The sequence below is a fragment of the Salvia splendens genome, chromosome 11 (genome assembly GCF_004379255.2).
Source record: "Salvia splendens isolate huo1 chromosome 11, SspV2, whole genome shotgun sequence".
Taxonomy (NCBI): domain Eukaryota; kingdom Viridiplantae; phylum Streptophyta; class Magnoliopsida; order Lamiales; family Lamiaceae; genus Salvia; species Salvia splendens.
Window position 1 is genome coordinate 1,006 of NC_056042.1, and position 15,881 is coordinate 16,886.

The window sequence follows — 15,881 nt, forward strand, 5'->3', positions numbered from 1 at the left end:
TACAGGTTGGGGGTCCGCCTTAACCCCCCGCCGTGATGGTGTTTGAGGAAAAAAAAAAAAAAAAAAAAAAAAAAAACCCTGAACCCTAAACCCTCAATGAATCGTCGATAATATCCCGCCAATCCCAAGAAACCGTGGATTTCACTTGGCATTTTCGGCGATTTCCAATTCTGCACGGCCTCGACCTTTGCTGGGTCTACTTGAATTCCATTTGCCGTCACAACATGACCAAGAAAGTTCACTCGAGTCAACCAGAACTCACACTTACTGAACTTGGCATAAAGCTTCTCCTTTCGCAACGTTTCCAACACTGTTTGTAGATGCCATCTATGTTCTTCCTCGTTCTTCGAGTATACCAACACGTCGTCGATGAAGACTAACACAAACTTGTCAAGATACTCGTGGAAAACTCGGTTCATTAAGTCCATGAAAACGGCTGGGGCGTTGGTCAGCCCAAATGACATCACGACGAATTCACAGTGGCCATAACGAGTGCGAAAAGCAGTCTTGGGTTTAGGGTTTAGGGTTTTTTTTTTTTTTTTTTTTTTTTTTAAGGAGGATCGACGATGGTTCCCCATCTACCCTCCGATGTGACTCGGACCCTCCGATGTGGCTTGGGAGTTGATATCAGGGAGCTTTCACTTCCTAGGAGGTCGCAGGTTCGAATCCTAGGAAGTGCAGATTTGGGGATTAATTTCTCCTTGGGCCTGTGGGCCCAGAATGACAACGAAGCGCACCTACGGGGTAAGACGCTTCACCTCCAACGGTTTAGGGTTTAGGGTTTAGGGGTTTAGGGTTTAGGGTTTAGGGTATTTTTTTTTTGAACTGGTAAACATATTATTTTGCCGTGTCTCTTTCATACATTGACAAAAGTTGACGAAAATAGACGTCGTACTGTGTGACGATACATCATCATATACAGCGTAGCCGCTGTGCTGTCACTTTGCCTTTTTGAGAGCAGTGACTGAACCAGAAGAAATGGAGATCTCATCATATCTCTGAAACAGGTAAGCAAGAAACACAGCCGCAGTTTGAGGCACGGCGTCCTTGGCCGCACACTGCTTGTTGGAGGCCGATGGGCCCGGAGTCCCCATCTGCGGCCCGTTCGACCAGAACAGGTATTCAAGTAACTCCTCTCCGCCTCTTTTCTTTGAGAATCTGTTGTACACAAATTCCTCTGGATTCTCAAATATTTTAGGATCCCTCATCACTAGTGGCTGGAAGCCACACAGCAGCTCGCCTTTCTTGATCTCGTACACTGTGGTGTGCGAGCTGAGGTCGAAGTTCTTTCGAGCTCGGCCGAACTGCTGTGGGACAGGTGGATTCAAACGCAGTGTCTCGTACACGAACGAATTCACCAGGTCCATCTCCCTCACCGTCTCGAAGCTAAGGATGTTGTTCGAGAGCTTCTCCTGCACCTCCTTCCTCAGCTCCTCCTGCACGCTCGGCTTCTGCTCGCTGAGGCTGCTGAGGAGCGAAAGGAAGAAGAGGGAGAACCCTCCGAACGCGTTGAACCCGAGCATGAAGATGAGGTTGTGGATGGCTTCCTCCTTGGTGAGCTTGAACTCGGTTTGCGCCCTCGCCAGTGTTTCCCCGGCTCCTTTTTCGACAAAATTCGCGAGCTTTTGGTAATCGGATTTGACGAGCCAGAAAGGGTAGAAGAATGAGTGGAGGAAGATCTCCTCGAGGGGTTGCACGACATTGATGCTTATTGTGGGGAGGAGCTGCACGGCGAGCCATTTGTCGATCATTATGTGGCCGGATTTCTTGATCTCCGGGAAGGCGGACGTGTCGGCACCGAGGAGGGTGAGGCTGAGGAAGGAGAATAGGAATTCTTGGAGAGGGAAGATGTAGCTGGCGGAGCTTCCGTCTCCGGCAGCGGCGAGTTGGGATTCGAGGGAATCCCACATCGCGTCGAGGGTGGTGGTCATGGACGAAACCCATGTGCTCGAGCTTCGTCTTAAGATGTCTTTGGCAAAATCTTTGATTTGTCCATGCTTGGTTTCTGCAGTATCCAGATAAGCACAAACCCTGATTCCGCCGGTGTAATTGACGCTAGGCATGAAATCGCCGACGAGGACGTTCGATTTAGGGTTTTAGGGTTTAGGGTTTAGGGTTCAGGGTTTTTTTTTTTTTTTTTTTTAAAAAATTAACTTCATATATTTATATCATATATATGAAGGAAGAAATTACAAATCAACTCCAATAACAAGGAGGAAAGACAAATTACGCCACCCAGGGTTCGAACTCGAGACCTCCAGGATGGACGCGGTATCCAGCACCCTTTACCGCTAGGCCAAGGGGCTTGGATGGTTTAGGGTTCAGGGTTTAGGGTTTAGGGTTTAGGGTTCAGGGTTTAGGGTTTTTTTTTTTTTTTCCTCAAACACCATCACGGCGGGGGGTTAAGGCGGACCCCCAACCTGTATATATCAAAAATCACCAAGAGAACATACATCAGACGAGCCCAAAAGTGACTCGGTCCGCACGAGAGATACAAAACACAAGAGCTAACAAAGCTACTATGGTATCCCCACAGACCGGGTACTAACCATCTAACTAAAGAGAGAATAAACATAACAAAGCTATACATCATAAAAAGGACAAGGATGATGGCCAAGAGCGGGCCAAATCCAAAGGAAATAAAAAAACCATAAATCAAAACCACGAACCAAGTGAAGTAGTCATCCATCTCGATATCTGAATCTGAAGTTCGGATAGCCCAACTGGTCCATCCTGACGAGCGACTTCAAATACCGAGGCGCTGAATCCGCATCGAAGAAGGTGATGGCAGGGGTCTGGACCCCCCTACCTGCCAAAAAGTCTGCTGGTCGGTTGCCCTCTCGAAAGATGTGAGAGAACATGAACTGTATCTGTGCGAGCAAAGTACGAATGCGAGCCATGTGATGTCTCACATCCGCTGCTCCTCTGCGTCCTGAAGTGAACACCGCGACCACTGCTGCCGCATCCATCTCGACCCAGACATGCGAGGAAAACTGCATAGCCAGTGTCAGCCCGTGAAGAAGAGCTAAAAGCTCCGCCTCGAAGGCCGACCCAGCTGCGAGAGGCGTACAAAAGGCCCCCAAGAGAGAACCGTCTGAGCCCCGAACCACTCCCCCACCGCCTGCCTGTCCCGTCGAGCTAGTAAAGGCCCCGTCGGTGTTCAGCTTCACCCAAGGATCGTCGGGTGGATGCCAAAGCACTTGCAGGGACCTCAGAACTCGCCGGCGAGGAGGAGCCAAAGGCATGAAGTCAACGGCCGGGGTGCAACCGCGCCAATGAAGGGGGACTAGCACACCCGCCGCCACCAAGATCCTCAGGTGCCGAACAACCTGCCAAATAACATGTGAAGAACGAAAAGAAATGCCGCGATGCTTGCAGCTATTCCTCTCCGTCCAGATAAACCAGTATACCAAACAGGGAATGATGAAGCTGATGTGCAAGGCGGTGGCCCTGTGAGAGGACCTCCACCAAAAACCTAATCTATGTGCAATATCAGTGCACGTGTGAATGTGTGTGCTGATGTAAGGGAACCAGCCATCAAAGTAATCCCAAACCGATCTCGCCAGAGGACTCGACACAAACAAATGCTGAAACGACTCGACTGAAAAAGAAGAGACACAACAGAGACACTTGGATGCAAGAGAGATACCACGGGCCTGAACATAACACTCAACAGGGAGCCTCTGGAGGAGGAGGCGCCAGATGAAGACAGAGATGGTAGGGGTCAGCCCAGCATTCCAAACCATGCGAAGTCCGAAATGTCTAGGGGACCGTGTCCGGATGAGCTCCCAAGCTGAGGCCGTCGAGAACTCGCCATCGCCAGTGATGCTCCATCGCATCACATCCCGCCTGCCCACCTCAATCGGAACAACCCTGATAAGATCCAACACATGCAAAGGCACACCATACAAAGCCAGATAATCATGCAGTTTTTCAACATGCCAAGTATGATCATGCCAAAATCTAGAGACCTCAGCGGCAGGAAGATCAGTCCCGGGCGGACAATAGGTCCTAAGGGGGAGATCCCCGACCCACACGTCATCCCAGAAACTAATCCGCCCTTCGCCTAGGGACCACCTAATGAGACCATGAACCTGACCCCTAATGTCCGTGAGACGATGCCAAATAGGACTATCATGCACAGAGTAAGGAGAAATGAAAGCACGACCAGCATGGAAACAATACTTGCGCATGGTAAACTGCGCCCAAAGTGAATCCTGCGCGAGAAATCTCCACCAGAGCTTGATGCTGAAAGCTTTGACGACCTCGCGGAAACGACGGATGCCGAGGCCTCCCTCATCCAACGGCAGACAAATCTTCTTCTTCCAGCTAACCCAGTGAATCTTCCTCTGCTCCCCAACCGTGCCCCAAAAGAACCGGGCCAAGATCTGCTCCAACTCCCTCATCCAATACTGATATGGCTTCAGGACCTGGAAGATGTGAAGAGGGATGGTTACAAGGGTGCTCTTGATCAGAGCGAGGCGCCCTCCAAGAGAAAGATGTCTGTGAGACCAGCTGTGAATTCGGTCCACCATCTTCTGTCGGATATCTAAAAGGTAGCCGGCCTTCAGCCCCCCCTTATAGATAGGGACACCGAGGTAGGTGAAAGGGAGGAATCCCTGCTGGAATCCACTCGCCTCTGCCACCTCAGCCGCCCAAGCGTCGAACTTCTCAAAGAGGTAGAAATGACTCTTTCCCCTGTTCACCATCTGACCCGACACGGCAGAATAGTGCTCGAGACAATGAACCAGCCTCTCCACGGACTGTCTGTGCGCCCTGACAAAAATGATAACGTCATCGGCATAAGACAAATGGGATATGGCCGGCGCGCGCCTTGCACATCTATACTCCATATCGGGATATGTGTCAACAAGCCTGTTCAAGCTCCTCGAAAGATAATCTGCAGCAAGCACGAACAGTGACGGCGATAACGGATCTCCCTGGCGAAGTCCCCTGGTAGACTGGAAGAAACCTGCCGGAGCCCCGTTCACGAGCACTGAGAACCAGCATGAAGAGATGCATCGATCCACCATACTCACCCATCCCGGCGGGAATCCCATCCTCTGAAGCACCAGGAGGAGGAAAGGCCATTGCACTCGATCATAGGCCTTAGCCATGTCTAGCTTGAGGGCCAGATTAGGCGAGTTTGCCTTCTGAATGAGCGACCATTGGATGTGTGATTTGCGTTTTGAATGAATTGTTTGATGATTTAATGAATCTATGGTGAATGATATATGATGTTACGAAAACATGAGTATAAGGACTCTCTCGAGCATGTTTTTGTGTTAAAACCATGAAAAAGTTGATTTTGAATAAATAGGGATAAACCCTAATTCGAATTTTTAAAGGCATGAAAAGCTGTAAGTTTGGACAGTATGTTCCGACATGTATTTGACCGACTAAATGAACTCCGATTTGATCGATTCTTTATCCTGAGTAAACTTAATGATGTCTTATGTATTGTGTACGAATTTCAACTCATTTGGACGAAAGATGAATTTATGGTGAATTGTTAAAGTTGACTGCGCATTTCTGACAGAAAGTGTTTTCTCGACCAGTGAGTTACGTTTTCTATTTGACTGACCTAAAAACTTTATTTTAACATGATTTTTAAACTGGAAGTTATTTGATGAGTCTACTGCGTTGTGGTAAAATTTTAGCCCCAACGGAAGTCGGGTGAATTTTAATAATTTTTATAAAATGGTTGCGCAGTGCTGCCGGATTTCTACCTTTACAAAAACACTATGTTGTTATAAGTGATATACATGATTGATATATGTGATGACATGATGTGTTGTTCAAAGATGGGAAAAGAGAAAACGATAGGGACATGCATAATATTAAGTCAATGGTTGTGACTGATAAGATATATACATTATCTAAAGGTGATAACTCGTGCGCGAAGCGTGATAACAAAGGAAAGGCAGTAGTTGGTATCTAAACGGTCGAGGTGGGCTTCTTTTCTACCCTACACTATGTGTGGGCTTTCTTTTACTAAACTCTTTTACGTATGATTGTGGAGCTATAAGGGTGGTTTAAAGTATTTATCATGCCGTGATTTGTTTTAACGTGCCTATCTGATGTGGCTGTTGCCACTGTTATATAAATCGAATTCGGGTCCTCGTAGGGCCGCAAACCCTACTTGGATTAGTGTACACCTATGGTAGATCGTGTGCTAGCGTACGGGCTGGCCGGTCTAGTGACCTGGTTTGCGGCCGCATTCCTTGTCATGTATTGGCAGATATGGCTATTGTCTATGGGAAAATGACTGATCAGTCGAATTTTACAATGGGAAATGATTTGAGTGCCTCGGGCCTTTCTAAAGCTAAACCCCGATGGTTACTTACGTATGGCATGATAAACTATATCTTTATTAAAAAAAATGTTTTCGGCATAAGTCCACTGAGTATTTTATAAGTACTCAGCCCTGCATATGTTTTCCTTATGTGCAGGTTGAGCGGCGACGAGCGGTTGGCGGTGTTGAGCAAATTAAACAAAATGATAATATGGTCTTGAAACTCCGAGTGTCGTCGTGTCTTCACACATGACTTCACTCTTTCTCTTGGTCGTTTTCCGCTGCGATATTTCTTTTACTTATTAGCAATTGGGCTTGAACTTGAATTTATTCCGTTATTGAATATTTTAAAGTCTTGTTGGATAATGTCAAACTCTTAATCTTTTCCATTAATATTAATGTCTGGCCCAACTCATTATTTAAACCCGAGCCCTCATCTTGTTTTATACTTAATTGCTCGTTTAATATGTTGGTCAAGCCTTATTGATGAAACCCTAGTCTATTTTCCTTGTTATATTTAAGTCTGTTTAAGTCGCGATCACCCGCATTTATTATACCCTAGAAGGGCGGTCGTGACATTGTGTGTTTCAAGCATGAAAAATTGGTGTTTGTTCGATGGAAGAGGAAAACCCTATTTTCGAAACTATGAACCTGAAATCTGTGGCGTACGACCAGTAGCTTCTGATCTGTAATTGACCAATCAAACGATCGAATTTTGATATGAAATTTTTACTGAGTAAACTCCAAGGTGTTTTCTATGTCTCGTGTGAATTTTATCCCTTTTTGTCGAAAAATGAATTTTTAATAAATATTTGAAGAGGACTGCGCAAATCTGCCAGAAACTTGTGTTCTCGCCAAGAATGTTTCGTTTTCTGTTTGACCGACCAAATGACCTCTGAATGATGTGATTCTTGAACTATATGAACATATGAAGTGTCTTCTGAGTCGTTTAAAATTTTCAGCCTTTTTGGGCATTGGATAAATTTATGGTGAATTTTTCAAATGATCTGCGCAGTGCTGTCAGAAATTTTATGTTCCGACCAGAGAGTTTAGTATTTGATATGGCTGATTAATGACGTGATTTCAGTGTGAAAATTTGTATGGATGAACTTGAATGTGTCTTCTATGTTGTGACCAAAATTTAGCTTCATATGAGGTCGGGTGAATTTATAGTGATTTTTACAAAACGGTCGCACAGTTCTGCCAGTTTTCTGCCTTGTTAAAATAACTCTTATTTTCAAGTTTAAAAGTATTATATGATGCATGTATGTCCAAGGAACGTGTTTAATGATGTGATCACGTGAGATAAGTTGAAATATATTATGGTGTGTCTTTCCATCTTTGTGACGTATGTTGGGGTTGGGTAATTGAGAAAAACGATGAGAGAGAAACGATAGGACATGCATAGTAATGTGTTTTTGGTGGAAGGCTGACTTGTGTTGTCATTTACAAGGGTGATTGTGTATTCGTGAACTCGGGGAACGAGAGTTGCCATAAGTTGGGTTGTGAATTGTTAAGCGAACGAGGTGAGCTTTCTTTTCAAACCTCTTTATTTTCTGAAAATATTACGTGGTGTTATAAGGGTGGTTTAACTGTTATGTCATGCTATGTTTTTGTTTGTGAGATTGTTGTCTGATGCCTAGTTCGTCTGAGCTTGCTCCGTTAGGCTATAGGGCGGTGTTGTGAAACGAATTCGGGTCTGAGTAGGGCTGCAAACCCTATCAGGCTGAGTACACTGGTGGGATCGTGAGCCGTCCTTGCTAGTCGGACGGTCTCGTGGGCGAATAGTGTGGCCACACTTTCGTCGCACTGCGATATGATGATTGTGATTGATGGATTGATGTGAAAAGTGGGGAGATAAATTGTCTGGCTAGACTTGAAATATTTTGTGTTCTCGTGATATTTTCTTGCTATCTAAAACTCGAGATCACTGGTATGGATGACATAATTATACTCCCTCCGTACCGCACTACTCGCACATTTCCTTTTGGGCAGGGAGATTAAGGAATGAGTGATAGACAAAGTCAACAATTACGGTTGTAGGTATAAATTGTTACTAAAAATGGAAAGAGTGCAAATAACTTGGGACGCCCAGAAAGGAAATAAGTGCAAGTAGTGCGGGACGGAGGGAGTATTAAAAATGTTTTCGGCATGAGCCCATTGAGTACAACAAGTACTCAGCCCTGCATATTATTTTTCTTATGTGCAGGTTGAGCAGGATGTTGCGGAGGATGTTGAGCTAGCCTTAGGATGCGTTGTGTCTTCATAAATAGGCGTGATCCTTGACTCTCTTTTTAAACCTTTTTCCGCTGCTATATTATTAACTATGTCTCAAGACTTAAATCGTTTCCGTATTGTGTTTTGAGCATGTATGGTTGTGTTAGGTTTTAACCAAGTAATTACGTTGTCTTTGAAAATGGTGTTTTCTGTGAATTAAATTAAATGTTTTACTTTAGAAGTTATTTGGGTCATTTCTAATTAATAGTACAATTTTAACCTTAAACTTTTTTATTTAAAACAAAATTGTTTTTTTTCTGCCTTTAAGTTAATTAAGTTTCTTTTTAAAGACGTTGTCCATGCATGTTGGTCACGATCGCCGCGTTTGTGGTAACCCTAGTATGGGCGGTCGTGACAATCACACATAGCATGCTCGATTTTCACATCACCAATTGAGATGGGTAAGGTAAACATACTTGGATCATTGCATTTCGAAGGCATCCTCCGCTTTTGAATCACTACAGAGATGTTCTCACCGATCAAAATTTTCCCACTAGGTCTAGCCTTCCCAGCTATAAATTCCTTGATGAACTTGCTAAACACCGGCAATTTCAAAGCATGTAAGAATGGTAGATTAATCTCCAATTTCCCAAAAATATCCATGAAATCCACCAGCTCTTCCTTTTTCTTCTTAGCTTCCCCCCGGCTTGGGAAAGGCTTTAGTCGCTTCCCTGCTCCGATAGAGCTTTCAGCTGAGAATTCTCCAGTTTCCTCCCTTATTGCCTCGTTCTCCAACTCCGGCTCTGGATCGAGGAAAAATGGTTCAGTTGACTTAGGCAGGGGTTTCTCCAAACCCCGATCCAACCACAAACCTGCATAAATTCAGAAAACAACTGCGAAACGCACCCAGTTCGAACAATCCAACTCCAAAATTCCAGAAATCAACATGACAGACGTAACAGAAAATCAAACTTGCATTAAAATAAGAGAATATTCAGCAAAAGCAAACAGAGGTCCGAGCTTCGAGCAGCGAAGCTCGGCAAAATCAGCAAAGTATGAAAGTGTAAATTAAATTGTTTCTTCACCCCCACTGAAGGACGGTGTTACAACCCAATCGAAAATATATGAAAGCTCAAAGTGAACCCCAGTGCATGACACCCCTGAATCTCCCCACGAAAAGAACCCAAGTGTGTGAAAAGTGAACTAAGCTACCGGCTGTTAGCGAGCTCTCCAACCGAGAAGACCCCTCCAGCGTGCATGCTTCTGCCTTTTATAGACGCGGACATAGCCTTCTAGAGTCTTCGTAGAAATCTCTATTCTACCCTTCAACTCCGAGGCTTCCTCCGTCAAGCAATTTTCCGCATAATGTCCACTCATTCACCTATTTCCTAGGTCCACGCAACTGTCTTCCTCCTTTCGTGGACCTGGCGAAAATCTTCACACACCTGGCTTAAAACGTGCGTTAGACCCAGAAATTTTACGAATTAAAACCCTAGACCTATGCATGAAATTCCGTCCCTTGTATAAGGTTTAATAGTATAGGAGTTTATTTGTAATTTCGTCCCTTGTATAAGGTTTAATTTTTAAAAAAAAACCCTAAACCCTATGGGAAGCAAGGGTTCTTCTTCCCGGGTTGACAATGGCTATGGAGTTCTCATCGCAGGTTTGGGTCGAGATGGATGCAGCAGCAGTGGTCGCGGTGTTCACTTCAGGATGCGGGGGAGCAGCGGATGTGAGACATCACATGGCTCGTATTCGCATTTTGCTCTCACAACTGCAGGTCAGGTTCTCTCACATCTATCGAGATGCGGGGGAGCAGCGGATGTGAGCAACCTGCCAGCCGATTTCCTGGCAGGTAGGGCGGCCCAGACCCCTGCCATCACCTTCTATGATGCGGATTCAACGCCTCGGTATTTGAAGTCGCTCGTGAGGATGGACCAGTTGGGCTATCCGAACTTCAGATTCAGATATCGAGATGGATGACTTGTACACTTGGTTCGTGGTTTTGACTTATGGTTTCTTATTTTCCCTTTGGATCCCTTGGCCATCATCCTTGTGATTATCATGTTTTTATGGTTCTTTTCTCTTTAGATCTCTCGATTGTTAGATGGGTAGTACCCGGTCTGTGGGGATACCATTGTAGCTTTGTTAGCTCTTGTGATTTGTAACTCTTGTGAGGACCGAGTCACTTTTGGACTTGGTTGATGTATGTTTCTTGGATGTTTTTTTATATAGACAGGTTGGGGGTCTGCCTTAACCCCCGGCCGTGATGGTGTTTGAGAAAAAAAACCCTAAACCCTAAACCCTCCCTTAGCACTCGATCTCCCAGACTCAACATTATAGCACTATGGGCTCTCTCCATCATGTCAAGCTTCTTGATCTCATCTTTATCATCAAGATTCGTATCTTTATCTGGAGTCTTGTACTTCATTGCTTCCCATAGCCCTTGCTATATAAGCACGACCTTCATCTTCACTTTCCACAAACCAAAATCATTCTTCCCCGTGAATTTTTCAAAGTCAAACTGTGCGCCAGCCATTGTCGTCGTCTCCTATTCCCACAGACGGCGCCAATTTGTAAAATTCCACGTTTGAAATAGCAATCAACACACACTAAACCAAACGCACAAGAACAACAATGCACATCGTTTACATGGTTCGATCAATTTGATCTACATCCACAGGAGAACTCGAGTATGTTGTATTGATGAAGTAAACCGAGATTACAATGCAAATCAACGATGAAACTACACAATCTATACAGCTTCTATACAAGATTCCTCTGCTAAATCTCAGTAGCAAGATGAACTAACCAAAGCTAAGATCAATGAGTGAACTCTCTTCAAATCAACACTTCAAGGTCGACGCTCCTCACTTCTTCTTGAGCAAGAATTACAGAGCTCTCTCTTTCTCTCGATCTCTCTCAATATGTGTATCTCTTCTTGATTTCTTGATCATGCTAGAAGTGTGTATGAATGCATATATATACCCCACTCTAACTAACTCCAACCGAGCCGTGATCCCATGCGCTCAACCTCACGTACACCCTCATGCACAACTAACTTAACTAACTAGTCAAGCTTGATGTTGTGAGACGCATTTGGTTAACAAAATCAATCTTGAATAATCTCATCTACCTCGTGCTTGTGATACGAATGATCTTAATATTAGGACATACTACTATATTTTGCAAGGGTTGAATTAAATGATAGAGAAGCTATGAGATGAACACATTGACCAAAAAGCCAAAAAAGTATAAAAAGACGAATCTGTAGATAGGAAATACTAGGAAATACTTATTTACAACCACATCCACATGTATATGAAGGGTTTGGAAAAGAGATAGGAGCAGGGATGGGGGCGGTGAGGGCATTTTCAGGTGCAGGGTGCCGCAGCAGAGATGAAGTATACGTAGCAGCTGTGGCCTTGAAGGGACCTGCTCAGCTGCTCTTCTCTCTCAATTTATGGGATTTGCAGCATTTCATGGTCATCACCAAACCCTCTTCCTCTTCTTATCCTCTTACAGTATATGACTTTCAGCCACAGGATCCTGAAAGTATATGGCTGGCTGCTGCTGCCTTATCTCATACAAAAATACCTGGTACCAATCCAGCGATCTTTCATTCTTATCTTAAATTTGAGCATCTTCTAACATTTATTAAGTAAAAGCAGGAGCTATTCTGGTGAGGAAGCTCTCAAAACTTCCTCAGAGGAAATGTTGGTTTGTAGGCTATACCAAAGAAGATGCAGATGTCCACACATTCAACCCCACCTGGGAAACTCACCTCCTTGTCGGGTCCCATGATTGTCGACATTATACTCAAGGTACTTGTGTCTAAACAGCAGCATCATCATCATCATCATCTTTTTCTCAATGTCTATATGTATTCAGCTAACAATAACTTCCTCTCCTCTCCATGATAGGCCTTGTAGAGCACCTAACAGGCAACAAATGTATACTAGACCATCTCAGGTCAAACTACTAGTAAACTCTCTACATACCTCAATGCAACAAATCACTACTCTCCATCTCTGCTGCAAAATAGATACTCATATCATAAAGTTGCATTCTTTTATTATATAGTAATGGCTTAATGTTCATTGTTATTTAGCATTACATAACTACATAAACATTATACAAGAATCAGACCTTTTTCATCTTTTGATTTGCATTTCAATCACAAGGTAAAAAAAATTCCACTATAATTCAGAAATTTAATCAATCATAGCAAGAATACGAATACCAAATACAAAATTATATACCAACAAAATATCTTTTAAACTTCACAAGTAGTGATGCGCTAGCTAGGGAAGAAAGAGAGAGAAAAACAAAATAGCTGGTTTATTAGTGTGGGCAACATCAACATATATATACTATATAAAAGTGAGATCACATGAGGATGGCATAGCGCAAGCTGTCACGAACCATGAGATGAGTGAGCTCGGATGAGGTCTGTGACATCTCGGCGGATGCCCAGACGCCATCGGGGCCATTGATACGGGGACGGGAGAGGCAAGAGAATAGAGAGAAAGGAGCTAGCATGATGGCGCAGAAGAAAGAAGCCCCGTGGTTCCAGGTAGACGCTGATTTTGGAGCTCCGGCAGCTGCCAATTCTTCGTCGGCTACGCGAGAGGCCTTCTTCTTGCTGATGGCAGCCATTATTCTGGTAAGGCCCATCTCTCTTCGTGTAGAATTTGGAGGAAGAAAGTAGTAGTAGTAGTGGGGGAGAGTGGTAGTTGTTTTCAAGACGCATAAATGTTTCTTTTTCAACCCCACTCTCCACTCTTCTCTATTCACATTCACACGCCTTAATCATCAATTATTTCCCACTAACCTCCCATTATTCTCATTCTAAATAGTACTATACGTTTTCAAATTTCAATTATTTGGATGAGATTTCTCACTCCAAAATCCAAAACTTACAAACTAATTTATTTAATAACGATCGAATAAGCAAAAATTAAACAAACCACTCAGCGAAACATCACCAAATAAGATACAGTATGCAATTCAAATCTCAATCAATGCAAGAGAAAGACATGGAATCGTATTTAAAATTTTAAGTTTCCGATGTGGTTATGTACTATTAATGGTAAAACAATGAAGAAATGGGCACACCATAATTAGATTCCCGCTTAAGTTGACTTCCAATAATCAAAACATCAAAGTTCCACCACCAAAATATTTGGACATACCCTCCGTTAGGCCATCCACAATAGCAATAGCCCAGCCATAGCCTAGCCACAAACTCCTCTTGTCACATCATCAACACTAAAAATCCTCCTGCCACATCATAAATAGCTCAGTCATAGCCTAGCCACATCATAAATAGTCCAGCCACATCACTAATAACAATTATATAAAAATGAAATAATTAACAATCACACAATATACGGAATTTAATTTATGAGACATATACGGAAAATATTAATAATACTATTAAAATTTTAAAAAGTACAATAATTTAAAAAAATTACAATAATTAACAAAAAATACAATAATTCACTCGTCGTCTCCGTCGTCGTCTCCTCCGTCGTTGTCGGCACCATCGCCTCCGCCTCCGTCGCCGCCGCCTCTACTCCCGGCGGCTTCCCTCCGTGCCGCCTCCAAATCCTCCTGCATGCTCAGGAGCAATGTTTGAAGCAAACTCTTCTCCACGGGGTCCACCGCCGCCCGCCATTCGGCCATTGTCTTGACCATCTGAGCGCGCGTTTGTTGACGCGCGAAGAATTTGAGATCCGTTGTGGATTGGCCAAGGGGGGATGCCGACTGGACCTCCTGGGAACCCCCGGCGACCCCCCTCGCCTCCCGTTGAGCCCGCTTGTGCCCAACCGGGCGAGTTCGGCGAGCGAACGAACGAGGGGTCGGGACCTCCTGGGCCGTCTCGGGGAGGTCGTGGGAACCACCGCTGCTGCCGCTGAAATCACCGGTATAGTTCAGTCGTTGCTTCTTCGGTCAGCCAGCGTCGACACCTACTCGGAACTTCTCGGAGTCGTTCAGCACAAGATAGCAGTTCCAGTAGGTGAAGTCCTTATACACCCCCTTCAGGAGGAAGGCTTTCTCCGCTATCCTCCTGCAGTCTTCCTCCGTTTGGCCACTGCTCATCATGCGGAGGGCGTTGGTGTACAAGCCCAAAATTCGGGAGACTGCAGCCCTGATTCGGTCCCACCCCTTCCGGCAATCCTCCCCGGTGCATCGCTTCCCCTCCGGGAAAAACCTCTGGTAGGCTGCTGCTATCTTGCCCCACAAGTTGACGATCCTCTGGTTGTTCGAAACGAGAGGATCGTCGCAAACACTCACCCACGCCTTGGACAGCGCGACATTCTCCGCGTCCGTCCACCTCCTCCGTACAGAGCTGGTGTTGACATTGAAATTATATGTAAAATATGATGTAAGATGGCATTGGCATTGAAATAATATGAATTAAATCGTCCATTTTGACCTTGAAATAATATGCTCTTGACCTTGAAATAATCTATTGTTGACATTTTTATTTCAATGTTGTTGACATTGAAATAATATGGTGTTGACATTGAAATTATATGGTGTTGACATTGAAATCATATGTACAATATGATGTTAGATGGCGTTGACATTGAAATAATATGAAATAAATCTTCTATTTTGTGTTATAATTGACAGTACTCGTTGACATTTCTGTGGGTGCTCGCATTAATCCTTTGTGGGTGTTCTCGTAGATATTTTTTGACATTTCAAGTTGCATATTCACAATAACATTTCTAGTTTTGTTGTATGTGTTTTCATGCCCGAGTGAAAGTTTGCCTATGAGCGGCAGAATGTGTTATGGACATTATTTATTTTTTTTATTTTTTGGTCATTGACTTAACTTATTGATGGTTGCAACTTGATCAGCGAGACGTCTAGCAAAAGGAAAAGCTATAGCCGATGGTGAGTCATGTGGGAAGCGGAAATCTGTGGGGGGCGTCCCTGCACAAACCAAGAGACCTCAGTTAAGGATCAAGAGAACTACTCGTTTTTTTTGCGCATTCTGAAGTCTCTGAACGAAAGGCAGAAAAATGTTGTAAGGCAGCTCAGCTTCGGAGGACTTCTCGATTTTGACGTTACCTCTGTACACACGATAGAGAATATGAAATTATATGTAAAATATGGCGTTGACATTGAAATAATATACAATTAAAGCCAGTTGACATTGAAATAATATACAATTAAAGCCAGTTGACATTGAAATGTAGGGATTGCGTGATAAAATTATAAGCTGAAATCACAAAATCCGTTTAGATTAAGCTGAAATCACAAGCAAGAAAAATTATAAGCTGAAACCACAAAATCCGTTTAGATTAAGCAATCCCAATAATATCGGTTATTCATCGCACCTCTCATTTATCAT

At 44.0% G+C, this 15,881-nt stretch overlaps 2 protein-coding genes across 2 annotated transcripts; one reads left to right on the plus strand and one right to left on the minus strand.

Annotated features, from left to right (window-relative positions):
• Window positions 1–938: 938 nt before the first annotated feature.
• On the minus strand, window positions 939–2,090 carry LOC121755378 (fatty acid hydroperoxide lyase, chloroplastic-like; the record flags this gene model as incomplete). Its single annotated transcript, XM_042150682.1, has 1 exon — window positions 939–2,090. A coding segment is annotated over one exon (1,152 nt), but the record flags the coding sequence as incomplete, so codon positions are not given.
• Window positions 2,091–11,429: 9,339 nt separating this feature from the next.
• On the plus strand, window positions 11,430–15,667 carry LOC121755177. The gene is made up of 4 exons (XM_042150463.1): window positions 11,430–12,112; window positions 12,184–12,336; window positions 12,436–12,484; window positions 15,386–15,667. Exons 1-4 carry the CDS (start codon window positions 11,866–11,868, stop codon window positions 15,423–15,425), a joined length of 489 nt encoding a protein of 162 aa, XP_042006397.1. The 5' UTR covers window positions 11,430–11,865; the 3' UTR covers window positions 15,426–15,667.
• Window positions 15,668–15,881: the final 214 nt, after the last annotated feature.